The sequence below is a fragment of the Stomoxys calcitrans genome, chromosome 3, assembly GCF_963082655.1.
Source record: "Stomoxys calcitrans chromosome 3, idStoCalc2.1, whole genome shotgun sequence".
NCBI classification, from domain to species: domain Eukaryota; kingdom Metazoa; phylum Arthropoda; class Insecta; order Diptera; family Muscidae; genus Stomoxys; species Stomoxys calcitrans.
This window is the reverse complement of record NC_081554.1, coordinates 73,031,923-73,059,032: the sequence shown is the minus strand read 5'-3', so window position 1 is coordinate 73,059,032 and position 27,110 is coordinate 73,031,923. Positions and strand designations below refer to the sequence as shown.

Genomic DNA, 27,110 nt, shown 5'->3' with positions numbered 1-27,110 from the left:
TTTAATATCGCAAGCGCGATTATGCGATGGTATGAGCTGCTCATATCCTCAATCCATTCTCCCAACGCTTTAAGTCTCATAGCCGCAGTGGCTGCCTCGGGCTTAGTCTGTATGTCTATTGGTCGGATATCTAGAATAGTCTAGTGGATGTTGTCCTCATCGCTCCGCCTTTGCCTAGGCAACATGTTCTCTGAACCAAACTACTGAGGCGTAATAAGGTATTGGTCTTATCCCGATCCTGTAGAGCCAGTAGACTATTCTCGGAATCAGGCCCCGTTACGAGCCTACGGCCCCTTACGTAGTGTCCAACATCTGTGAGCCTTCTCGGTACGCTCTTGAATGTAACATTTCCATTTTAGTTTCCTGTCCAAGATCACACCTAAGTATTTGACCTTGTCAGATATCGCAATTGTTCTTTTGGATCTATACTCCAGATGGGTACAAATCCCTCCTCAGTCAGCATCCGTAATAGCCATTTATGGTGGCCACCCATACGAGTGAAGATAAAATGCCCCCTTTGGCATACCTTGTGCCACTTTGTCCCTTATATTTATGTCATGGGACACATAATTTATCCACCTGTTCCTTTGCATATGGTTTATCCAGGACGGGGTTCACCCGGTGCAGGTCTAAGGATTGGATCAGTGTGTCGGTCCGCACATTGTTAAAAGCCCCCTCGATGTTAATGCATACCCCCAGTGTGTGCGTTTTGGCTTCGAAGGATTCTTCTATTTTATGCACAACCTCGTGCAGGGCTATCTCCACCGACCTACTCTTGACATAGGTTTGCTGTTTGTATTTGATCAGTTCGCTGGATGTCCTGTGTCCCGTTCCATGGTTTAAGTAGAAAGGACGTAAGGCTTAGGCACGCTGTGAAAATTTTGGCCAGACGAGGCGCCAGATAGTCGGCCTCCTTCTGTAGTAAAGCCGGAAATATTCTTTTATGTCCGGGTGACTTAAATGGTTTGAAGCTCCTAAAGTATTCCTCCACCATAAATTCTGTAATGATAAGCTTTCTATAATTATCATTATTTCAAAATTCCGGTGTCTCCGTGAGTCCCGTCGTATGAAAATGCGTTATCCTTAAAAGCCTTAACATGTCCTTCGTTGACTCTGCTATCACTCCTCTGTCGTCTCTGTTAAAAAATTTGCGAACCTCTTTCCCAATATTGCGAATCTCCCCGGTCATCCAGGGTTTTTCTCGTGGGCTGATTTCCTTAGCCGAAGTGGACAACACTCTTCGAAAGACCCCACTAGTGCAGTCGTAATTCTATTGATATTGTCGTCAATGTCTTCTATGTTTGGACAATCTAAATTACCTTGCTCAAATCTTCTTCTGAGTAGTCTTCCGAATTTTGTTCAGTTGATTTTCAACTTATCCCGGAAGCTTAACGGATTCGGTGCTGACTGTGCGAGTCTAAACCTAATGTAGCGATGGTCAGAGAAAGTGTGTCCCATAGAGACCCTCCAATTCTAAACCTCATCGATTAGATTTTTCGAACATATTGCCACATCTAAAACCTCCTCCCTAATCCTATTAACAAAGGTAGAGGTGTCACCAATATTAAGTGTTATTAGGTCGTTAGCCTTCAAGTATTGTGCCAGGTATTGGCCCCGCTTATTAATGTTGGTACTACCCCACGAAATGTGTTGAGACATTTCATCCCTAAACGTTGCAGCTCCGAAAGGCAGACAAATAACGCAGGTCCTCGGTCCCACCAGTGTTAGCATAGAATAGTTTGTAGTTGATATAGTTCATTCCAAAAACTTTGTTCCGGGTCGTTCATGGCTCCTGAATTAAGGTAATATGAATCTCGCCCTTGATGATTTTTTCCATTAGAGCGTGAGCTGTCTCGCTCCGGTGAAGGTTTATCTGGATGACCTCAATTATTGGTCCTCCATTGGATGGGCTTCTTGGGAGCGGGTGATGGTCTCATCGTCTGCTACCTGTTCTTTAGGTTTCTCGTCACTGTTCTGTCTAATGTTTGAATATTAGGATCTTTGCCTCTCCTAGTCTTTGGAGTCTTGAGAAAGTTGGTAATGGTTCCATCATCGGGTCCCTGTTCGTTAGGCTGTAGTGAGTCTACCGTCCCTGCACTGCCTGATGTTGCAATATTAGCATCTTTGCCTATACTAGTCTTCCAAAACTTGAGTAAATGGGCTTCTTGGGTGTAGGTGATGGTCTCATCGTCAACTCCCTGTGCGTTAGGCAGCATTGAGTTTTCTGTCACTACACTGCCTGATGTTTCAGCATTAGGATCTTTATCCATCCTAGTCATCCTAATCTCGAGAAGGTCGTTGAAGGTTCCATCGTCGGGTCCCTGTTCGTTAAGCTGTGTTGGGTCTCTCTCCCTGCACTGCCTGATATTTTAGTATTAGGATCTTTACTTATCCTAGTTTTCCCAATACTGGGAGAGTCGGTGATAATTTAGTCATTGGACCCCTATGCGGCACTATCGATACTATCGATATTTAAATTTTTGTCTGAATATCGATTGATATTTTTCCGATGGATTCTATCGCAAAAGTTCATTTTTTTTTTTTGCAAAATTAAACAATCCGACACTGAATGCATCCTTTAAGATAAATTTCGCCTATAGAGGGCGCAATTTTCATTCGATTAGGCTAACATTTTGTGAAATGATTTCTCTCATGACATCCAACTGACTTTATTAATCTTGGTTTTAGTTGGTCTGTGCATTGATATTGCTTCTATATAAATCGATCTCCTGATTTTTGCTTCTCATTTTCGTTTGAAATATAGGTGAGGAGAAATTAACGATAGTATCGATACCATCGATATTTATTTTTAAAACTATCGAAAATATCGAATGTTGCGATTATCGATAGTTTGCCAGCTCTAGTTAGACGTTATTGAGTGTCCCGCCACTGCCTTAATATGGGGATATTTTCCTAACCTTGTCTTCCTAATTTCGCCTATAGAGGGTGCAATTTTCATCCGATGAGGCTAACATGTTGTGAAATGATCTCTCTCATGACTTCCAACTGACTTTATTAATCTTGGTTTTAGTTGGTCTGTGCATTGATATTGCTTCTATATAAATCGATCTTCTGATTTTTGCTTCTCATTTTCGTTTGAAATATAGGTGAGGAGAAATTAACGATAGTATCGATACCATCGATATTTATTATTAAAACTATCGAAAATATCGAATGTTTCGATTATCGATAATTTGCCAGCTCTAGTTATTGAGTGTCCCGCCACTGCACCGCCACTGCCTTAATATGGGGATATTTTCCTATCCTTGTCTTCCTAATCTTGAAAAAGACGGCCGTTGCTCCATAGTCATGAGACTTGATGAATGCCCACCACAAGGAGAGTTCCTTCTTCCTTCACCTCCTTGTGTAAAACCTCACATTTCTCCACGACCAACTCTTGGTTTTGCTCGTTTAAGACTTCCATCATGCCTTCCGTCGCGATTTCGCCCCCCACATCCTTAACGAAGACCGTCGCCTTTGCGAGCTGTGGGATTTCCATCTTTTTCACAAGGTCGAGCTTTGTGCCCCAGGGAGTGTGGATACTTTCAACGAGCTTTTTGACGGTATCAATACATTCCGCTGACGCAAAGCGCAGCGTTAAGTTGTCCCCTCTGTACACACAGCTCATAATTCGTATGGGTGGACCCTCTTCAGAGTTCAACACACGATCGATAACCCGATCGTTTACCAAACGCTTCACCTAGGACCGACGATCTTGTGGAATCCTATCGGATGTACAGCCGATATCGATGACTACATAAGTCATCTCATCTCTGTTGTGCTTCCTTGCCACTCCGGCGTAAGAGGGCGGCTCCTTACCATTCTCAGCGACCATCTTCCCCTTCTGTGATGGCTGTCGCATCCTTTTGGAAGTCACAGTCCTTGATGATGACTCAGGGGCCGTGCTCGCTTCCTTCATTGCAGTTCCGACTTTGTCTCCATCCACGGCACACTGACTGGTGTCTCCATTGTGGCTGGCTGGCTTGGTATTCCCAGAGTACTTGAAAGTGGGGAGCTCTATTTCTTCGTCCCAACCTTTACTTAAAGGCTGGGAACGAACTGGGCATCCCTCTTGTTTATCCGTCGGTTCTTCATTAATTAGTCTGACGACTAGTTGTGTGCTTGAAGCATTACCCTCGACTACAGGTGCCAAGGCACCTACATCTATGGGAAGGGAGGACAAAATGCTGCGGTTTCACGCCTCCGACGCAGCTGTTGGGCCTTTGGTGTTCATTTTGAGCCTACTCCCAAAAGGCTTTAAAATTTTTTCGTAATAGGTAGTACGTATTTCGAGAGGCTACCGTAGCGCAGAGGTAAGCATGTCCGCCTTTGATGCTGAACGCCTGGGTTCAAATCCGGGCGGGAACATCAGAAAAAAAATTCCGCGGTGGTTTTCCTCTCCTAATGCTGGCAACATTTGTGTGGTACTATGCCATGTAAAACTTCTCTCCAAATAGGTGTCGCACTGCGGCACGCCGTTCGGACTCGGCTATAAGCTTAAACTTAAATCGGACTACACTCATTGATACGTGAGAAGTTTGCCCCTTTTCCTTAGTGGAATGTTCATGGGCAAAAATTTGCAATTTGCAATGCTGGCGACATTTGTGAGGTACTTTGCCATGTAAAAACTTCTCCCCAAAGAGGTGTCGCTCTGCGGTACGCCGTTCAGACTCGGCTATAAAAATGAGGTCCTTTATCATTGAGCTTTAAATTGAATCGGACTGCACTCATTAATATGTGAGAAGTTTTCCCCAGTTCCTTAATGGAATGTTCATGGGCAAATTTGTATTTTGTATTCCGAGATACGGATATTGTTTTTTGAGGAGCGAAATGAAAACACGTCCGCTCCACTCAAAGACTACTTTGAAGGCTATGGCTCGTAATGATCTAACTTTTGATATAGTCGTTATATTGACCAAATGAAGCGTCAATATAAGATTCACCGAGATCTAATGGTGCTGGGCTAGCAAAATTTCCGATCATTTTAATCGGCTTTTAGTTGTTTGACCTAGCCTAAATGTTTTGAATCTTTTTCTTCATTATCCAACTTCATTTTACGTTTTTGAATAACAAAACCCACTGTTTGTTGCAATTCGTAAAATATTACTTGTAGAGATTTCATGGTAGATGCTGCCAGGTTAATTTTTTGTCCCCTAGAGTTGTATGAAATTCTTCACGTATTTTTGAAGTACATTGGCGGTGCAATTTGGTTGCCACTGTTCTTTTATAGCATCCTAGCAGCACCATGAAATTTCAAGTGAATTGAATTTTTATGCATTTGATCTGAAGTTCTATGCGCATGATTCGATCTGTATTTCAACAATAACGTCCATTTGCTCCTCTGACTTCTGATTGACTTTGTCACTCCAAAACAATTGTTTCTAGGCGTACTTATCTGTACAATTTGTTGACTATTTTTTTTTTGTCGTGAAGTCATTGTGTAATTTTGTTTTTTGGCTTTACTAACTAACATCCATACATAGTTAGTTCTGGTTTATGTTGGAGAGCCTTTTAAGGCATATCTAAACATTTATTAAGTTATCATAACTTGGGGTGTAAGCAGCCAACCACCACTACACAAACCATGCCAGTATGTAGTCATCCATATGCGATATATTTTGAACATTCATTGCAACTGAGTGTTGTGCAAGTTGTGACAACAAAAGTTATTCAATCAAACAAAAAATTATTGAAGCTGTTAAGGATTGCCATTCTTTTAACACTTTGTTGAACGCTGTTGATATGGCATATAAAAATCACAAAAAACCTCACAAATATTTCGCTTGGCATTCTCAGTTGTATTGCATGACGGTTTATGGTCATGTCATAAATTAACGGCTTGTCAGGTAATCACCGAAAAATTTTAACAAAAACAAGAAAAAAAAACATTAATTTTCTTGTAATTTGTAAATATTAATTAACTTAAACTAAAGCGTGCAAATAGTAGCAGCAGAAGTTTTTGCACAATCTCAGAAGCAAGGTTCCATAAATGATCTATAGAAAATCTATATGACAAGACTTTCAAAGATTGACAACAAATTGATTGAAATGAAAACAAGTGAAAGCGTGCTAAGTTCGGCCGGGCCGAATCTTATATACCCTCCACCATGGAGTGCTTTTGTAAAGTTAATTTCCAGGTATCTCTTTTTAGGCAAACCAAGGATAAAAGAAAAGAATTGCTATGCTATTGAAGCTATTTCAAGTTATGGTCCGATTAGGACCATAATTGAAATGAATGTTGGAGACCGTAGTAGAAGTCATTGTGTAAAATTTCAGCCAATACGAATAAGAATTGCGCCCTATACGGGCTCAAGAAGTAAAATAAGAAGATCGGTTTATATGGGAGCTGTATCAGGCTATAGATCGATTCAGACCATGTTTGACACGAATGTTGGAGGTCATGGGAGAAGCGCTTGTACAAAATTTCAGCGAAATTGGATAATAATTACGCTCCCTAGAGGCTCAAGAAGTCAAGATTAAAGATCGGTTTATATGGCAGCTATATCAGCTTATGAACCGATTTGAATCATACTTATCACAGTTGTTGGAAGTGATACCAAAACCCTAGATGCAAAATTTCAGTCAAATCGGACGAGAATTGCGCCCTCTAGATGCTCAAGAAGTCAAGATCCAAGATCGGTTTATATGGCAGCTATATCAAAACATGGACCGTTTTGAACCATACTTAGCTCAGTTTTTGAAAGTGATATCAAAACACTGCGTGCAAAATTTCGGTCAAATCGAATGAGTATTGCGCCCTCTAGAGGCTCTAGAAGTCAAAACCCCAGATCGGTTTATATGGCAGCTATATCAAACACTGGACCGATTTAAGCCATACTTAGCGCAGTTGTTGGAAGTGCTACCAAAACACCACGTGCAAAATTTCATTCCAATTGGATAAGAATTGCGCCCTCTATAGGCTCAAGAAGTCAAGATCCAAGATCGGTTTATATGGCAACTATATCAAAACATGGACCGATTTGGCCCATTTACAATCCCAACCGATCTACACCAATAGGAAGTATTTGTGCAAAATTTCAAGCGGCTTACTTTAGTCCTTCGAAAGTTAGCGTGCTTTTGACTGACAGACAAACGGCCGGACGGACAGTCAGACGGACGGACATGGCTAGATCGACTTAAAATGACATGACAATCAAGAATATATACTTTATGGGATCTCAGACGCATATTTTGAGGTGTTACAAACACAATGACGAAATTAGTATACTCCCATCCTATGGTGGAGGGTATAACAAATAAGAAGGCTTTAAGTTCGGCCGGTCCAAATTTTGGATACCCCCTCGGGTATATATGTAAACCACCTTTCCTCATAACCCGGTGGAAAATTCATTATTTATGCATCAAAAGCACCTATATCGAAATATGGTCCGATTATGACCAAATTTGGCTTGAACATCAAGTGTTCTAATAAATAACAGTCATTTTTCAATTTTGGTTCAATATTTTTTATGGGGTCACGCCTTTAAATCGAGAGATCGGTCTATATGTCAGCTATATGCAAATCTGGACCGATGTGGCTCGTCTTCAGAAGCATATCAAGGGAACACAACTCACTGTCCAAAATTTCAGTGAAATCGGACAAAAAATACGCCTTTTATGGGCCCAAGACTTTAAATCGGGAGATCGGACTATATGGTAGTTATATCCAAATCTGGACCCATCTGAGCCAAATAGGAAAAAGATTACGAAGAGCCTAGTACAACGCACTGACCCAAATTTCAGCGAAATCGGACAAATAATGCGCCATTTATGGGCCCAAGACCTTAAATCGAGAAATCGGTTAATATGACAGCTATATCCAACGGAGGCCAAGCTATATACGGAGGCCACCGTAGTGCAGAGGTTAGCATGTCCGCCTATGACGCTGAACGCCTGGTTTCGAATCGTGGCGAGACCATCAGAAAAAAAATGTTTTCAGCGGTGGTTTTCCCCTCATAATGCTGGCAAAATTTGTGGGGTACTATGCCATGCAAAACTTCTCTCCAAAGATGTGTCGCACTGCGGCATGCCGTTCGGACTCGGCTATAAAAAAATGGCCCCTTATCATTGAGCTTGAACTTGAATCGGACTGCGTTCATTGATATGTGAGAAGTTTGCCCCTGTTTCTTAGTGGAATGTTCATGGGCAAAATTTGCAATATCCAAATCTGGATCGATCCGGGCCAAATTATAGAAGGATATTGAAGGGCTTAACACAGCTCACTGTCCCAAATTTCGTCGGAATCGAACAAAAAATTCACCTTTTATGGACCCAAAACCTTAAATCGAGAGATCGGTCTATATGGCAGCTATATCCAAATCTGAAACGATCTGGGCCAAACTGAAGAATGATGTCCGAGTGGCCTAACATAACGTACTGTCTCAAATTTCAGCAAGATCGGATAATAAATGTGAGTTTTATGGGTCTATGATCTTAAATCGGCAGATTGGTCTACATGGAGGCTATATCAAGACATAGTCCAATATAGCCCATCTTCGAACTTAATCTCCTTATGGACAAGAAAAGATTCTGTGCAAAGTTTCAGCTCAATATCTCTATTTTTAAAGACTGTAGCGTGATTTCAACAGACAGACGGACGGACATGGCTAGATTGTCTTAGATTTTTACGGTGATCAAGAATATATTGGGTTGCCCAAAAAGTAATTGCGGATTTTTTAAAAGAAACTAAATGCATTTTTAATAAAACTTAGAATAAACTTTAATCAAAAAAACTTTTTTACACTTTTTTTCTAAAGCAAGGTAAAAGTAACAGCTGATAACTGACAGAAGAAAGAATGCAATTACAGAGTCACAAGCTGTGAAAAAATTTGTCAACGCCGACTATATGAAAAATCCTCAATTACTTTTTGGGCAACCCAATATATACTTTATAGGGTCGGAAATGGATATTTCGATGTATTTCAATGACAAAATGAATATACTCCCATCCATCGGTGGTAGGTATAAAAACGGACCCCACTAACGTTGACGACCCACGCAAACGAAAAAAGGACCACGATTTGCGGATCTGCACCTGGAACGTCCGCATTCTCTATAGATAAGGTGCAGTATACGAGCTGGCGGATGTATTAGAAAAGTATAACGCAGATATTACCGCCTTAGAAGAAGTGCGATGGAGTGGGAACACCAAAAGTTGACGAACTATACTATAGCTGCCATAACACGAGGCATGAATTTGGCTGTGGATTTGTGGTTAGTCGAAGACTGAAACAGCTCAAGCTTTACTCCAGTGGATGAGAGGGTAGCCACAATCCGCATAAAAGCCAAATTCTTCAACATTAGCCTTAGTTGTGCCCATGCTCCGACAGAAGACAACGACGAGCAGACCAAGAATATTTTCTACGAGGGTCTAGAGAGAATATAACCGCTGCCCCACCCATGATATTTAAATCGTTCTGGGAGATTTTAATGCGAAAATTGGAAAGGAGGACATCTTTGGTCCAACAGTCGGAAAGTTTAGCCTCCACTATATAACGTCCGATAATGGGTTGAGGCTAATAGATTTCGCCGCGACAAAAAACAAAGTAGTTAGTAGCACCAGATTTCAACATAAAAATATTCACAAAGCCACATGGTTGCCACCCGATCAAAACACGAAGAACTCAATCCCATGGCAGCCAGTTGGACGCACCGGATTGACCCGATGGAATCCTTCATCGGCAAGTGCTGCCTTTTTTCGCCAACCTAACATCTGGTTCTGTTGGCATCATCGGTCGGCGTCTTTGAGGTGTAACCAGTGCATGGAGTGGGTACATTTCCGATCTTGCTCTGGCCTCACTTCACTACGGGAGTATAGTCATACTGGTTATGTCGCAAGGTGCTGTGCGAACATAGCCAGCATTGGGTCATAAGTGTCATTTTCGTCGCCGTCTACGTCCTCGACATCATCGGACCATGTGACCAGATCTATCCCATGCGGCAATATACGCAACGACAGTATCCTTTGAACAAAACCAGTAAGGAGAGGCAAAAGTCGGGCGGTACCATATAGGTACAAAATGGGAGCTATGTCTAATTCTGAAGCAATTTTGATGGACCTCGCCGGATGTTTTCAGATGGGTTATTAAACAATCCGTATCATATTTCGAGCAAATATGTTCAAACTGTAATAACTACGGTTGACAAATGACAAAATTATTCCAAATTACCTAAAATTTGATGATGTGGCACTCGTCGAGAAAATCCTTCCTGCCAAATTTTGAGAGAATCGGGTAACAAATGACCATTTTATTGCATTATTACTGCAAGTCGGACGAACATATATATGGGAGCTATATCCAGATCTGAACCGATTTTTTCCAATTTCAATAGGCTTCGTCTCTAGTCCGATAAACATGCCCATACCAAATTTGAAGACGATCGGATGACATTTGCGACCTGTAGTTTGTACACAAATTAACATGGACAAACGGACAGACAGACATAGCTAAATTGAATCAGAAAGTGATTCTGAGTCGATCGGTATGCTTATCAATGGGTCTATTTCTCTTCCTTTTTGGTGTTACAAACTAGTTCACTAAGTTATTATACCCTGTACCACAGTAGTGGTGTAGGGTATAAAAATGGATTTGTGCAAAATTTCATCTCAATATCTCTAATTTTAAAGAGTTTATGGTTGAAAAGTTTTATGGTTGAAAAGTCTTCTAACCAAAGACGAAACGCGTCCCATAGTGGTTGGTGTGTCTTGCTATCTTTGGCTTTCCTTTTCCATTTGCATCTCCGATCATTGAGCTCGTCTCGAAAGAGAAACAAACAAAAATTGATCAAGATTATATATACTTTATAGGGTCGGAAATGGATATTTCGTTGTTTTGCAAACAGAATGACAAAATGAATATACCCCCATCCTTCGGTGGTGGGTATAACAATTAAATCGTTAATCTTCATTTGAAAATTTCGTTTTAGATACCAATAAATTCTTCTTTCCCCTAGAAATAATCAATCTTTAACAATTGCATTAAAACATTCAACATGTTACCCTAAAGCCCAAATCGAAATATTCCCTGCTCTAGCAATTGAATTCTTCTCCTTTCTCTTTCTTTTTCGTCCCTACTACATACTCAACGTCTTAGCTCATACGATACAAAACAAATCCTTTAGACTGTCATCAATATTTGAAACAAAAGGCTGGGCAAAAAACTAAAAATCCATGATTGATGAATGACTTTGGCTAAAAGATAGCTTACCACTCACTCATGATGATGGGAATAGAAACCGAAGAACTTCTTCAAGGGTTCAATATAGAAATAAAAATGTCAACATAAGATACGATTCACATGACAAATCAAAAGGAGACGAAAGGACAACTAAATCGGGATTTACTGGGTTGTACTACGATACATGATGCCGTCCAGCAGGCGTATGATTTCAAGAGATGCTAGGAGGGGAATGTGGGATGGGATTACAAACACATGTAACAAGGAGATTTGTATCAATGTTTGATTGTAAATACATGCATACATACGTTCGAGTTGTTTGTGTGAGAATATGGGTCTTTTCATATGAAATATACATCTCTGATACTATGATACTCAAAGAAGAAGAGTAAGACTCGATCGACTTTTAACAACTTCCCCATTCGAAATACGGCCGTCTGTTGGTTTATGTATTCTTGTCGTCAAGGTGCAAGTGTTGCCTGATTTTCATCGAATTTTGCTCATGGTGAATTCTTGGTCTATAATAGAACGCGAATAAAAAACTTTGAGAAATGGCAAAGGGAAACTTGCAAAAATAGTGTATTTTACCAAGTAGCTCGCAGAGGGGAGGGTTCTCTAGATCGTCAGCTGTCTCATCCCTACCATTCCCAAATTCAGAATCAATCGTAACCAGTCTCGACCTCACATAGCCTGATGCCAAGATGTAAACAACAACCGCAACCCCTGAACTGGTTTGTCTAAGGAAGGCCTGTAGAAAACCCTTCAACGGGGTGAAAGTCACAAAGGCACCATACGATTGGGAGGTCTATAAGTCTCGACCTCACATAGCCTGATGCCAAGATGTAAACAGCAACCGCCATGGTGGACCCTTGAACTGGTTTGTCTAAGGAAGGCCTGAAGAAAACCTTTCAACAGGGTGAAAATCACAAAGGCACCATACGATTGGGAGGTCTATAAGGCTGAGCTAGGAAAATAAAAAGGCGAGCAGAGAACAAAGGCTCAGAACAAATACTGGGTGGAATTCTGCAGCTCCGAGGAGGATACATCTGAGGCCTCTAGGCTAAGGAAGATTCTATACTCGAAACCTATTACGGTGGGTTATATTCAGAAGTCGGAGAATGTATGGACAAGTGAGGAAACACTAGAACTACTCGTTGATATACATTTTCCGGGAAACTCTTCAACGGCCAACGTGACTCCAGAAGAGGTTGTTGGTGATGTGCATTCGACGGAGGCTATTAGGGAAATTGTGTCTGATTTGAAAATCCTTTGGGTGATAAAAAGTTTTGATTGCTTTAAATCGACAGGCCCTGATGATGTATCATCGGTTGAATTACAATTTGTGTCCCCTAGACTGGCTCCTTTGCTAAAAGAGATATTCTATGTTTGTATCAGCATGTCGCATATACCTGTAGAATGGAGGAACACAAAGATTATTTTAATTCCAAAAGAAGAAAAACCTTACCACACGAAGGTGAAAGATTTTCGTCCTATTAGTCTGTCATCGTTTATGCTGAACACTCTAGAGAGATTGATAGAAACATATCTAAGGGCAATGATCCTTTGAGATCGCCTGTCTCGGCAACAGCATGCATATAGTAAAGGCAAGTTTACTGAAACAGCCCTTCACGACTTAGTCGCCTTCATAGAGGCTTCTCTCGCTTGACAGCTGTCTGTGGAAATCAAGCTGCAGTCTTTAAAGAAAGACATATTGAGCTGAAACTTTGCACAGATTCTTTTTTTTTGTCCATAGGCAGGTTATATCGTGATATGACCCCCATATAGACCAATCTGTCGAGTTAGGGTCTTAGGCCCATTAAAGCCACATGTATTATGCTGCAAATTGCAAATTTTGCCCATGAACATTCCACTAAGGAACAGTGGCAAACTTCTCACATATCAATTAGTGCGGTCCGATTCAAGTTTTTAACCTCAATGATAAGGGGCCTCCCTTTTTATAGCCGAGTCCGAACGGCGTGCCGCAGTGCGACACCTCTTTGGATAGAAGTTTTATATGGCATAGTACCTCACAAATGTTGCCAGCATTAGGAGGGGAAGGCCATCGCTGAATTTTTTTTACTGATGGTCACGCCAGGATTCGAATCTAGGCGGACATGCTAACCTCAGCGCTACGGTGGCCTCCTATATTGTATATATCCTACTAAGCTGAAGTTTGAGACAGTGAGTTATGTTAGGCCCCTCGACATCCTGTTTCAATTTGACCCAGGTCGGTCCAGATTTGGATATAGCTGCCATATAGACCGATCTCTCGATTTAAGGTCATGGGCCTAAAAAAGACGCATTTGTTGTCCGATTTCGCTGAAGTTTAGGACAGTGCGGTATGTGAGGCCCCTCAATATTCTTCTTGGAAACGGCCCAGATCGGTCAAAATTTAGATATAGCTGCCATATAGATCGATCTCTTTTAAGTTTAAGGTTTTAGCCCCCACAAAAGGCGCATTTTTCATCCGATTTTGCTGAAATTTGTAACAGTGGTTTATGTTAGGCTTTTCGATATCTGTGTTCTATATGGTACAGATCGGTCTTTATTTGGATATAGCTGTCAAAAAAACCACACAATGTTCGTGCCGAATTTGGTCCAAATAAGACAATATTTGGATACAGCTGCTATGGGTGTAGAAATAATGAATTTTTCGCCGGATGAGGAAAGCTGGTTTACATATATACCTGAGATGGTGGGTATCCAAAGTTCGGCCCGTCCAAACTCAATGCCTTTTTATTTGTCTAGGTAACTTTTTTGTAGTTGGAGCGCATAACAAGCCCATAACTGGCTTAGGCGTATGTCCATGGCGTGGATTAATATCCGTATCCTCTTTTCAATCTAACCTAACCCAATGCTTCTGGCCATTGCGGCTAGACAAATTGCTTAGACTACTGCATGAGGCTTAGGGAGGTTTCTCTATGGGTGTGTGGTGTTTACGGGCACTGTGTTATCCTTGATAAATTTCCCGTGTTCCATTCACTGTGGACTACACATCGGCTGAGCCGTTTTTTGATAAAAAGTATTGTACCACTATTCCTGATAGAACCGATTGGAACTATAATAGCCCTGTTAATGGAAGTTACTTAGACTTCTATACGGATGGTTCCAGACTAAACGACCCGGTGAGCTTTGGGGTGTACTCTAAAGATCTAGAACTGGTAATATCGAAAAGGTTACCCGACCACTGCAGTGTGTATCAAGCAGAGATCATTGCAATTAAGGAAGTGGTGGAATGGCTAAGATATAATGTCATAACGACGATTGGCATAAATATCTCCTCAGACAGCCATAAAATCCCTGGAAACCGATTTCTGAATACAAAAACCGCACGCGACTGTCGCACATCTCTCAAGTAGATGGCTGAACAGTTCAAAGATCACCTGTTCTGGGAGCCGGGCCACAGAGTTATCCGAGGGTGTTGTAAAGCGGACGAGCTTGCGAGACTAGGATCTACCCTTCACATTCCAGGGATACTAGAATCTGTGGGGAGCGACATGTAAGCTAAGTTTTCAGGACCAGGCCCGAAGGACAACGAATGGTAGATACGTAGGCTAAGTCTTCAGGATCAGTACAGAAGGGAAACGAATAATAGATGTCCACAAAGGAGGGTTGTGAAATTTTTTAAATTATGTTGCCTTATCTAGACTTAAAGAGGTCTACCGCTTTGCTGTCACTAGCTAGAATAGACGTCTCAGTCATCGTGTCCGTCATGACAGGTCATTGTATGATCGGAAAACATGCTGACAGACTGAAGGTTGCAAGTAATGACTATTGCAGGAGCTGTGAGGACGTCGGGAAAGAAGAGACAATAGAACATATGAATTTGATGTGGGTAATGGCTTCGTTCGATTTATTTCAAGCTTTCTCAGAGACCGCACTATACCAGTCGTTATGGATGGGTTCTCACCAAACGAGCATAAATTGACCGCAGGTGTTCCCTAGGGCTCCGTCCTTTCTCCTTCTCTTTTTTTGTTTTCATCAAAGATCTACTCATTTGCGGACGATAGTATTATTCGTTATTCGTACTCATTCGACCATTCGACCGAGTCTTCGAAAGATTGAGGACAAGAGGCGGATTATGAACTAAACACTCTGCCAGGATTTTCTGAGGTCGAATGAATCGAGTAGATGTTAATGCACGAAAGACTTAGTTGTTGTCCCACAAACGATTTGCTGACCCATTACGATCATCTCTGGCTATCAACGGTATAGATGTTGAGCTCTCAGAAGCTCTTGATTTTCTGGGCATGAAGATATAAAGTGATATCCGTTGGGCTGAACATGTATTCGCAGTGTCGAAAGAAGCACTCAAGTACTTAGGCTTTCTTAAACGGTGCAAGAATTATTTCACTCCTTCTGATCTTCTTAACATCCATATCAGCTTCACAAGGCCGAAAATGGAGTACAACTCACTTGTAGGGCCTGGAGCTTCAAAATCATCCTTGGAGCTACTGGAGTGTATATAGAAGAGAGCGATGGCGTTGATTGGAGACAGTAGGGTATCCAACTCTATTGCCTTCCTTGAACTTCATCGTAATGTGGGTTGTCCGACGCTATTCTATCGGTACTTTCATGGTATGTGTTTATCTGATTTTCGTCTTCTTATTCCTGATGCAAGGATGATTGTCAGAAATATTAGATTTTCCAGGAACTCACAACCGTTCGTAGTTGATTAGCCAGAGGAGCGAACAATGCATTACAGATATAATTCTTATTTCGCCCGAACCGTTCGTATATGGAATCGATTTCCGGCCTATGTTTTTCCTATCCACTATGTCTTCCATAGATTTAAGACCAATGTCAATAAACACTACGTCCTTTTCCTTCTCTCCAACTCCTAATTTCCATTCGTCAGTGCAATGCACTGCATTCATAGGGGACATCCCCTGCGTGTTGGTTGATAAAAAAAAGATATCAAATTGGGAGACCAGTTTATTGGGACCTTAATGAAAACATGGACCGATTCGGTCCATTTACAATCCCAATCGACCTGCTTTTATAACAAGCACCTAGCTTCGAAAATTTGAGTGCTTTCGACAGACAGAGAGGTGGATGGTCATAGCTAGATAGACTTAGAGTGTCGAGACGATCTAGAATATATATATATATATATATATATATATATATATATATATATATACTATGTTGGGTCTCAGATTATTATTTTGATGAGTTATAAACGGAATCACAAAACTAAAATAGCCCCATCCTATTGTGAAGGGGTTTCAAAAAAGAAATCGACAGAGGTGAATATGAACGAATTGAGATGTACAGGAGTCAGAATGAAATCCGGACATTTTATTAAATAATCAAACACCAATCCGATGGCTTTGATGCAGAGACAAAGAAGGAAATCTGGTAACCGATACAGATAGTGTGATTGGGATATAGAAAGATTAATTTTCACAGCTACTAAAGTCCGACAATATCGGGGAAGAGGATACCACAGAACCAACCCTTGATCACGGTATGGTTACCAAGTAGCAGTGAACCAAGTAGCAGTGACCCGACTGAAGAACAACAAGGCAGCAGGAGCCGATGGATTGCCCACTGAACTATTTAAATCCGGAGGCGACACTCTGATAAGGCGAATGCGTTAGCTCGTTTACGCAATCAGGCTAGAAGAACGCATACCCGATACATAAGACAGGAGACAAGACGGAATATGTCAACTATAGAGGATTAAGTCTCCTCGCCATCGCGTACAAGTAACTCTCGAGCGTACTGTGTAAAAGATTAAAACATAAAGTCAATTAGATAATTGGGTCGTATCAATGCGGCTTTAGACCTGGTAAATCTATCATAGACCAGATTTTTCTCACTGCGGCAAATCCTGGAAAAGATCCGAGAAGGATGGATGAACACTTGCCATCTCTTCGTTGATTACACAAAGCGGCTTTCGATAGCCCTAAACCCCAGAAGGACAGATCAACACTTGTCATTTCTTCGCTGATTACACAAAGCCGCCTTCGACAGCTCTATAGGTTCAAGGATATTTCAAGCCATATGCGAAAAAATGAATTAAACTCTGCAGGATGACATCTCTGACATAGTCAATAATTTGACCTACATTGGGATCGCCGTAGCCGAAACGAATTACACCAGCTTTGAAGTAAAGCGAAGAGTTAGACAAGCAATTTAGAAACAAGTCCACCTCTCGACAGACGAAGATTACTCGTACAAGATACTGATGCTGTAAAATGTAAATTGAGGAAGAGGTGGTGTTTCTCTCATTTCATTAATGCAGTAAGCGGCCTCCTTTTTTATGCCGAACGGGAGAAAATCGAAAAAGACTAGTAAAAAATATGCCATGTAAGATCTTTTAGAGATAACGCTTTGAAATTTGGAATGATTAAAGCTAAGGCGAGAGAGAGAGAGAAATCGTGTGCAAAATTTTAAGGCCCTAGTTTATCCAAGCGTCTTTTGGCAGGCTCCTAAATTTGGCCACCTCGTTGTTTCGAAAATTTGTTGCGGCTACCAAATCCTTGTTTTTGGTCCGACTTCCACATTTTCAAAAATCCCTAGCGTATAAAATGCGTATTTTTTTAAACATATCTACAATATGGTACAGATCGGTCCACTTTAGGTGTAGGTCCCATACAAACGCACCCCATAGATCAAGCTAAGGCCACCAAAAGGATGGAGAAGTCACAAGTGGTCAACATTGACACCCAGTATCTTAGCCTGTGTCAAAGCACAGAAGTACTTTCCTGAAAGCCTGTGTCCTTCTCTACAAATACCTAGAATATTTTGTACGGCTAAGATCAATATAAACAAGTAAAAGCGTGCTAAGTTCGGCCGGGCCGAATTTTATATACCCTCCACCATGGATCGCATTTGTCGAGTTCTTTTCCCGGCATCTCTTCTTAGGCATTTTTTTCCAGATATGACAGCTATATCAGGTTATGAACCGATTTGAACCATACTTGGTACAGTTGTTGGATATCATAACAAAATACTTTGTGCAAAAATTCATTCAAATCGGATAAGAATTAGGCCTTCTAGAGGCTCAAGAAATCAAGATCCAAGATCGGTTTATATGACAGCTATATCAGGTTATGGACATATTTCAACCATACTTGGCACAGTTGTTGGATATCATCACGAAACACGTCGTGCAAAATTTCATTCCAATCGGATAAGAATTGCGCACTCTAGAGGCTCAAGAAGTGAAGACTCAAGATCAGTTTATATGGAAGATATATCAAAACATGGACCGATATGGTCCATTTACAATACGAACCGACCTACACTAATAAGAAGTATGTGTGCAAAATTTCAAGCGGCTAGCTTTACTTCTTTGGAAGTTAGCGTGCTTTCGACAGACGGACGGACGGACGGACATACGGACGGACGGAGATGGCTAAATCGACATAAAATGTCGCGACGATCAAGAATATATAAACTTTTATGGGGTCTCAGACGAATATTTCGAGGAGTTACAAACAGAATGACGAAATTAGTATACCCCCTATCCTATGGGGGAGGGTATAAACATTTGTGGACTTATTTCCATTTTTTTTTGCCATTTGGCCCACTGTGCGACGTGAGCATAGTTCTAACGTATCAAAATACAGCGGTTGCGTTGGGTAGGTCATGTTGTCAGGATAAATAAAGATGCCCCAGCCAAGTGTACCGCGGTATACGCAAACCTTAACAACCAAAACCCCGATTGAAAGGTCAAGTGGTTAAAGAGATCTGGAAACTTTGTATCAGATATTGAAGAAGGAGAGCAAAAGATCGAGCTGCTAGGAAATCTATTCCAAATTTGGCTAATGGGACAAATGTTCTGTCACAGCCTATTAAAGTAAAAGTAAATCTATTCCAACTAGTTGCACTCTTCTCTGGCTTCTTAGTTATCCTTCAATGGAGTTGACCATATACACACTCGCACTTTATTGTATGCAAACATGTAACTCACACATGCATGTACATATAAATCCATGTAAACATCGCCTTTATTAAGGATAAGAATCATTCAATCGTTCGAACATTACTTGAGCCTTAATAAATACACAAGGAACTACTCTCGGCGTAATCAATAAAACGAAAGAAAACGACATCTTGTACAACAATTGGGGAAAAGGAAAGTCGACAGAGGAATCAACAACATCGAGATAAAATCTTAACAATATGTCAACAGCACAAGTAAATGAAATAAATAAAGCTGTCACCCATTACTGGTCATGGTCATAGAGTAGGTCATGACAGTAATTGGATTTACCCTGCATACTATTTGCAAGAGATTTTTTTTTTTATTTCTTTAATTCGTTTAAAGATTTCTTTCGATGAGTAAGTCCAACTAAATATTTTTGGTAAACCCCTTTATTTCGTTGGATGGTTTGTTAAATGTATAGTTGAGTTGAAACTAGAGCTGTGATATCAGAAAGTTGGTTGATATATTAACAAACATATATTTACAAGGACAAATAAGAGAAATAATGGCTAGGATTCAACTTTGTCTTTGGTGAGTTCAAAAATAATAAACTGAACAATCGGATTTGGACACTATTTGCGTCGAAGTCGTTGTAAATTTGCAAAGACTGTCTTAGACAAAACTCAAAAAAAAAAAAAATAAATAAATAAATATACAGGGTGGCTGATGAAAGCCGCTACCAAAAAAAAATGTAATAACTTTTTTTCTATTTAATAATAATAATTTAATAATTAATTTAATTAATTAATTAATTAATTTAATTAATAATAATTTAATAATTAATTTAATAATTTAATTTAACATGAATAAAAGAAAAATGTATTCCATACACCGAAAAAAAAATGTAGCAATATTCATCATTGTAGCAATATTCATCAGCCATACCAATATTCATCGAAAATTGCCGAGATCAAAAAATGTATCGTAGATCTCAAGCGGCCTTTTTTGTAGCACTATCCATCAAAATTTTGGAAATCAGACGAATTGGCTGCTTGAACAAATTTTCGTCCGAGATGACCACTAAGGGGCCTGCCAAGAGGCGCCCCCCCACTTAGGGCCTTGAAATTTTGCACACGATCTCGCTGACACTTCAGCTCTCAAATTTTCAACTCTACCCGTTCTCAAACGGCAGATTTTTAACTAGTTTTACCCATCACCGTAGGATAGGGGGTATATTCATTTAGTCATTCCGTTTGCAACACATCGAAATAACAATTTTCGACCCTGAAAAGTATATATATTTCGGATCGTCGTAAAATTCTAAGACGATTTAACGGCGTCTGTCCGTCCGTCAGTCTGTCTGTCCGTCCGTTGTAATCACTCTAGAGCCTTCAAAGATTGTGATATTGAGCTGAAATTTGAAACAGATAGGTTTTTTTGATGCCCGCTGGTTAAGTTCTTGGACGGGCCAAATTGGACCATATTTGGATATAGCTGCTATATAGACCGATTTTCCGATAGAGATTCTAATGCCCATAAAAACTTTATTTTTCATCAGATTTTGCTGAAATTTGAAACAGTGAGTAGAATTCCCGACAACTGACCCAAATATAATTCAGATCGGACTATATTTAGATATAGCTGCCATATAGACCGATCTGCCGATAAAGGGTCTGAAGGCCATAAAATCTCTATTTTTTTTCTGTTTTCGCTGAAATTTGCAACAGTGAGTTATTTTAAGCCTCCTGACATTTGACCTAAATATGGATTAGATCGGACTGTATTTAGATATCGCTGCCATATAGACCGATCTTCTGATAAAGGGTCTGAAGCCCATTAAAGCTTTATTTATTACCCGATTTTGCTGAAATTTGCAACAGTGAGTTATTTTAAGCCTCCTGACATTTGACCTAAATATGGATTAGATCGGTCCATATTTAGATATAGCTGCCATATAGACCGATCTCCCGATAAAGGGTTTGAAGGCCATAAAAGCTTTATTTTTTGCCCGATTTCGCTGAAATTTGCAACAGTGAGTTATTTTAAGCCTCCTGACATTTGACCTAAATATGGATAAGATCGGTCCATATTTAGATATAGCTGCCATAAAGACCGATCTGCCGATAAATGGTCTGAAGCCCATAAAAGCTTTATTTATTACCCGATTTCGAAATTTGGAATAGTGCGCAGTTTTAAACCTCTCAACATTGGACCCATATATGGTACAGATCGGACTATATTTAGATATAGCTGCCATATAGACCGATCTCCAGATAAAGGGTCTGAAGCACCTAACAGATTTCGCTGAAATTTGGAATAGTGCGCAGTTTTACGCCTCCCAACATAGGACCCACGTACGGAATATATTTAAATATAGCTTCCATACAGAGCGATCTGCCGATAAAGGGTCTGAAGCCCATAAAAGCTTTATTTTTTTATCCGATTTCGCTGATATTTGAAATACAAAATTCAACAGTGACTAATATTTATTAGACCGTTCAATGTCCGTGCCGAATTTGGGCGCGTAAGTTATGCAATTTTCACCAGATTGTGGCGAAAGGGGGTTTACATATATACCCGAGGTGGTGGGTATCCAAAGTTCGGCCGAGCCGAACTTTATGCCTTTTTACTTGCTTTTTTTCGATTCTATTCCACCGTCCGTTGTGTGATTTTAATGCTGTGATATTGGTGGAATTTGTTGTAACGAATTTCGGAGCTGACTCATGAAGTTGGATCTCCCTTTGAGGGTGCAGATATTAATCCGCCCCATGACACTATGGACATACACCTAAACCAGTAATTGGCTTGTTGTGCGCTCTAAATACAAAAAAGTAGCCTCGAAAAAGAAAATTTTAAGTTAGTGGTTGAATGGCTAGGATATAATCTCATTACGACGATTGACATAAATATATTCTCAGGCAGCCCATTTTTGAAAAAAAGTACTGTACCACGATACCTGATAGATTGGAACTACGATACCCCTGATGGTTCCAAACATACGACTGTGGGTATGCCTCTAGCGACATGTAAGCTAAGTTTTCAGGACCAGGCCAGAAGGATAACCAATGATAGATGGTGGCCTGGTCTAGACTTGAGGAAGTCTACTGCTTTACTGTTGCTACCTAGAATGACCATCTCAGTCATTGTGTCCATCATCACACGTCACTGTCTGCTCGGAAAACATGCTGACAGACTGAAGGTTGCCAATAATGACTTTTCCGAGACCGTGAGGACATCGAGGAAAAATATTCTATAGAACATCTGCTGTGTGTGATTTTTTAACAACAATAGGAAAGTTTTTCAAAAAAAAAAAAAAAAAATACATAAAATTCAGAAAAATGCATGAAATCTTTATTGGAATCAATGGTACGGTCCGTATAATTTAATGTTTGAAGATTATTTCATGCAAATGTTGACCTTGGCTGCATGTCAAATAGTTCATTCGCTTAGTCCTAATTTGACCTACTCTTTCCAACATTTCGGCCGATATCTCACGAATCAATGCTTCAATGTTCTCTTCTAATGCGTCAATTGAAGCGGGCTTGTCTGTATAGACATGAACCTTAACATAGCCCCACAAAAAATAGTCTAAAGGGGTCAAATCACACGGTCTAAGCGGCCAAGCTCTTGCATTTTGGGCAAAAGGTCTTGCATTTTGGGCAAAAGGTCTTGCATTTTGGGCAAAAGGTCTTGCATTTTGGGCAAAAGCTCTTGCATTTTGGGCAGAAAAAAAGTTTGATATCATCTCACAGTAGCGCTAACCATTCAAAATTACGCTACGGTTCCCATCATCTTTGAAGAAGTACGATCCAATGATGCCACCAGCCCGCAAACCGCATCAAACTGTGACTTTTTATACCCTCCACCATAGGATGGGAGTATACTAATTTCGTCATTCTGTTTGTAACATCTCGAAATATGCGTCTGAGACCCTATAAAGTATATATATTCTTGATCGTCATGTTATTTTAAGTCGATCTAGCCATGTCCGTCCGTCTGTCCGTCCGTCTGTCCATCCGTCTGTCCGTCCGTCTGTCCGTCCGTCTGTCCGTCCGTCTGTCCGTCCATCCGTCTGTCCGTCCGTCTGTCCGTCCGTCTGTCCGTCCGTCCGTCCGTTCGACCGTTCGTCCACCCGTCCGTCTGTCTGTCTAAAGCACGATAACTTTCGAAGGAGTAAAGCTAGCCGCTTGAAATTTTGCACAAATACTTTTTATTAATGTAGGTCGGTTGGGATTGTAAATGGGTCAAATCGGTCCATGTTTTGATACAGCTACCATATAAACCGATCTGGGGTCTTGACTTCTTGGGCCTCTAGAGGGCGCAATTCTCATCCGATTTGACTGAAATTTTACACATAGTGGTTTGGTATCACTTCCAACTAACTGTGCTAAGTATGACACAAATCGGTACATAACCTGATACAGCTGCCATATAAACCGTTCTTTGATCTTGACTTTTTGAGCCTCTAGAGGGCGCAATTCTCATTCGATTTGGCTGAAATTTTGTATGAGGTGTTTTGTTATGACTTCCAATAACTGTGCTATGTATGACACAAATCGGTACATAACCTGATATAGCTGCCATATAAACCGATCTGGGATCTTAACTTCTTGAGCCTCTAGAGGGCGCAATTCTCATCCGATTTGTCAGAAATTTTGTACAACGGCTTCACTCATGACCTTCAACATACATGACTAATATGGTCTGAATCGATCAATAGCTTGATACAGCTCCCATATAAACCGATCTCCCGATTTTGCTTCTTGAGCCCCTTCAAGGCGTTATTCTTATCCGAATGAACTGAACTATTACACAATGACTTCTACAATGTTCAGCATTCATTTATGGTCCGAATTGGACTGTAACTTGATATAGCTCCAATAGCATAATAGTTCTTATTCAATATTCTTTGTTTCCCTAAAAAAAGATACCGGGCATAGAACTCGACAAATGAACGGATATTGGAAGTCGAAACAGAAGTCCTTGTGTCAAATTTCAGGCTAATCGAACGAAAGTTGAGGCCTATAGGTGGTCAAGAAGTCAAAACTGGGGATCCGTTTATAACGGGGTTATATCCAAATCTGAACCGATTTGACCCATATACAATCCCCAACGACCTACATTGATTAGAAGTCTCTGTACGGCTATTGTGATTATTCGTTCGATGGCTATTGTGATTTCCTCAGACGGATGGGCGTAGGGACGGACATGGCTAGATCAACCTGGAATGTAAAGACGATCAAGGATATACAAAAATATAGTTATGGGGTCACACATCAATATTTCAAGATGTTACAAACGCAATGACTAGAGAAGTATACCCCTCATCCTATGGTGGTGGCTACAAAAATTGTTGTATTATATCCCTTTAATTCCAAAAAGTGCTGTGTATCCTACCAATAGCCAAATTTAACATAACATTCAAAAGATAGGGTATACATGCTTAACAAGTCTTAGCATAAGATGATCGACAACAACAACGAAAAGGATTTAAGGGTCGAGACAAGCCATTAAGATAATATGGTTGCCCAAAAAGTAATTGCGGATTTTTTTAAAAGAAAGTGAATGCATATTTAATAAAACTTAGAATGAACTTTAATCAAATAAACTTTTTTTACACTTTCTTTCTAAAGCAAGCTAAAAGTAACAGCTAATAACTGACAAAAACAAGAATGCAATTACAGAGTCACAAGCTGTGAAAAAATTTGTCAACGCCGACTATATGAAAAATCCGCAATTACTTTTTGGGCAACCCAATATAATACAGAAAACGTCTTCTGCTCAAAACGAAAGATAAATCCTTCATGCAAAACATTGATATGAAGATGGAAGACATAACGGTTTGATTATGGTTTTGACCCTGGCTGCACCTCAAATGGTCCATCCGCTTAGTCCAATTTTGACATACTCTTTCCAACATTTAGACCGGTATCTCACGAATCAATGCTGCAATGTTGTCTTCTAATGCGTCAATTGAAGCGGGCTTGTCTGTATAGACATGAGCCTTAACATAGCCCCACAAAAAATTGTCTAAAGGCGTGAAATCACACGGTCTAAGGGGCCAAGCTCTTGCATTTTGGGCAAAAAAAGTTGAGTATCATCTCACAGTAGCTCTCACCATTCATAACTACGTTACGATTCGCATCATCTTTGAAGAAGTACGATCCAATGATGGCACCAGCCAGTAAACCGCACCAAACTGTGACTTTTTCTGGATGCAAAGCTACCAATGCATCCAGAAAAAGTCACAGTTTGGTGCGGTTTACTGGCTGGTGCCATCATTGGATCGTACTTCTTCAAAGATGATGCGAATCGTAACGTAATTGTGAATGGTGAGTGCAATGCTTCTGCCAATCAGGCACTCCAAATTCGGCAATTCTGATTATTTATGTATCACAATGGTCGGTCTGCCTCTTTAACCTAACCTAACCTAACCAAACCATCCCTTTAATTCCCAAAAGTGCTGTGTGTCCTCCCAATAGCCACATTAAACATAACATTCAATAGATAGGGTATACATGCTTAACAAGTCTTAGCATAAGATGATCGATTCGTATGGTGCGTTGGAAAGAGTTTTAAATAAACAACAACAACAAAAGGATTTAAGGGTCGAGACAAGCCATTAAGATAATATAATACACAAAACGTCTTTGGCCCAAAACGAAAGATAAATCCTTCATGCGAAACATTGATATGAAGATGGAGGACATAACCGTTTGATAGTAACACTAATAAATATTTCTTGTGCTTAGGCAAAATCCTTTGAGCAAACATTGTGAAATTGATTGATTTCTTATCAATAATCCTTATTTCATTTTCTTTTCTCTTGTTTCTCTCGTTGTAGGCCTTGTGTGGTGTGGTGTTTCAAGTTCCTACCATGTCCGGTGACAAACTGCGCATCAGTACCATGCAGGAAATCATCAAGCCGAATACGGTCAAACGTATTCAGGGCTATGGTCTGCCCTTCCCCAAGGATACATCACGCAAAGGAGATCTGCTGGTGGCCTTCGACATACAGTTCCCCGAGAAATTGACGGCAGCCCAAAAGGAGCTACTCAGGGATATGTTATGATGTGTGAATTGCCGCATGTGTAGATGGACGATGCAAGGATAAACATTTCGAATGTGGTCCGCTGCATCGGCCATCGGACAATCGGTCGAACAGTCAGTGAAGTGCCGCCACACCCCCCCCCCCCCCAAGTGTCAAGCAAAATACTAAAAAAAAATGTTTTAATTTATAAATCAACATTATTATTAATTAATTGATTAATTACAATAATTTTATACTAAAAAAAAACAAAAAAAACTCAAACTCATTAGGAGCAGCAGACTACCCCAAAACGATATTGAAGTTGTTTTGAGAAGGTCTTCCTGGAGGACCGATGCCATCTCTTGAACTCCTTTGAAAACAACAAAATAATTAAATCAAATGTACTACAAACCCTTATAAAAACAAAAGAAACAAAAAATGTGTTTGTAGTCCTCTTCAGTTCGGTTGCCGCAAACGAAAAGAAATAAATTATGATAAAATGCTCACTAACTTAAAATGATTGAAAATGTAATCATCGTTCGTTTTAGTTTATTTTTGTGTTTTACTTTTAAATTTTCTTTTTATTTTTCAATTATTAATGGATGCTCATTCTGTCTCTCTGAACTTTGTAGTCTGAGTTTCATATTTTTTTTTTGCCTTATGTCTTTCCTTAAGTCCATGCCCCTGTTCTTTGAGCAATGATATTAAGAAACCTTTTGCTTATTTTTTTTTTTAGTTTTAAAAGTCTACTAATGTTTATTATTAAATTTAGAAGTCTATGTAAGACAAAACGCTTTTAAATTTAATAAACCAAACCAGTTTTCGTCCCTACATTTTTTTTTTATTTTCGTTGTTTTTTTAAATTCAATTTTAAACCAATTTTACTTGGCATTGTTTACACAAGAAAGATTAATTTGATCAACTTTCTTTATTTTTTTCGTTTTTATCAAAGAAAAGCTTCAATTCAATTAACATAGATTTTGTTGAAAATTTTAAATAAAAAACGAAAATATTTTTATTGTTT

At 40.0% G+C, this 27,110-nt stretch overlaps 1 protein-coding gene across 6 annotated transcripts in view; it reads left to right on the top strand.

Moving 5' to 3' along the window:
* The window catches only part of LOC106091812 (dnaJ protein homolog 1), a 172,500-nt gene extending 145,882 nt beyond the window's left edge, over window positions 1-26,618 (top strand). For all 6 annotated transcript variants that reach the window (XM_013258478.2, XM_059364445.1, XM_013258483.2 and 3 more), the window contains one exon: window positions 25,901-26,618. In XM_013258478.2, the coding sequence (XP_013113932.1) occupies window positions 25,901-26,128 (228 nt within the window). In that variant the 3' untranslated portion in view covers window positions 26,129-26,618. The remainder of the gene's footprint in view (window positions 1-25,900) is intronic.
* Window positions 26,619-27,110: the final 492 nt, after the last annotated feature.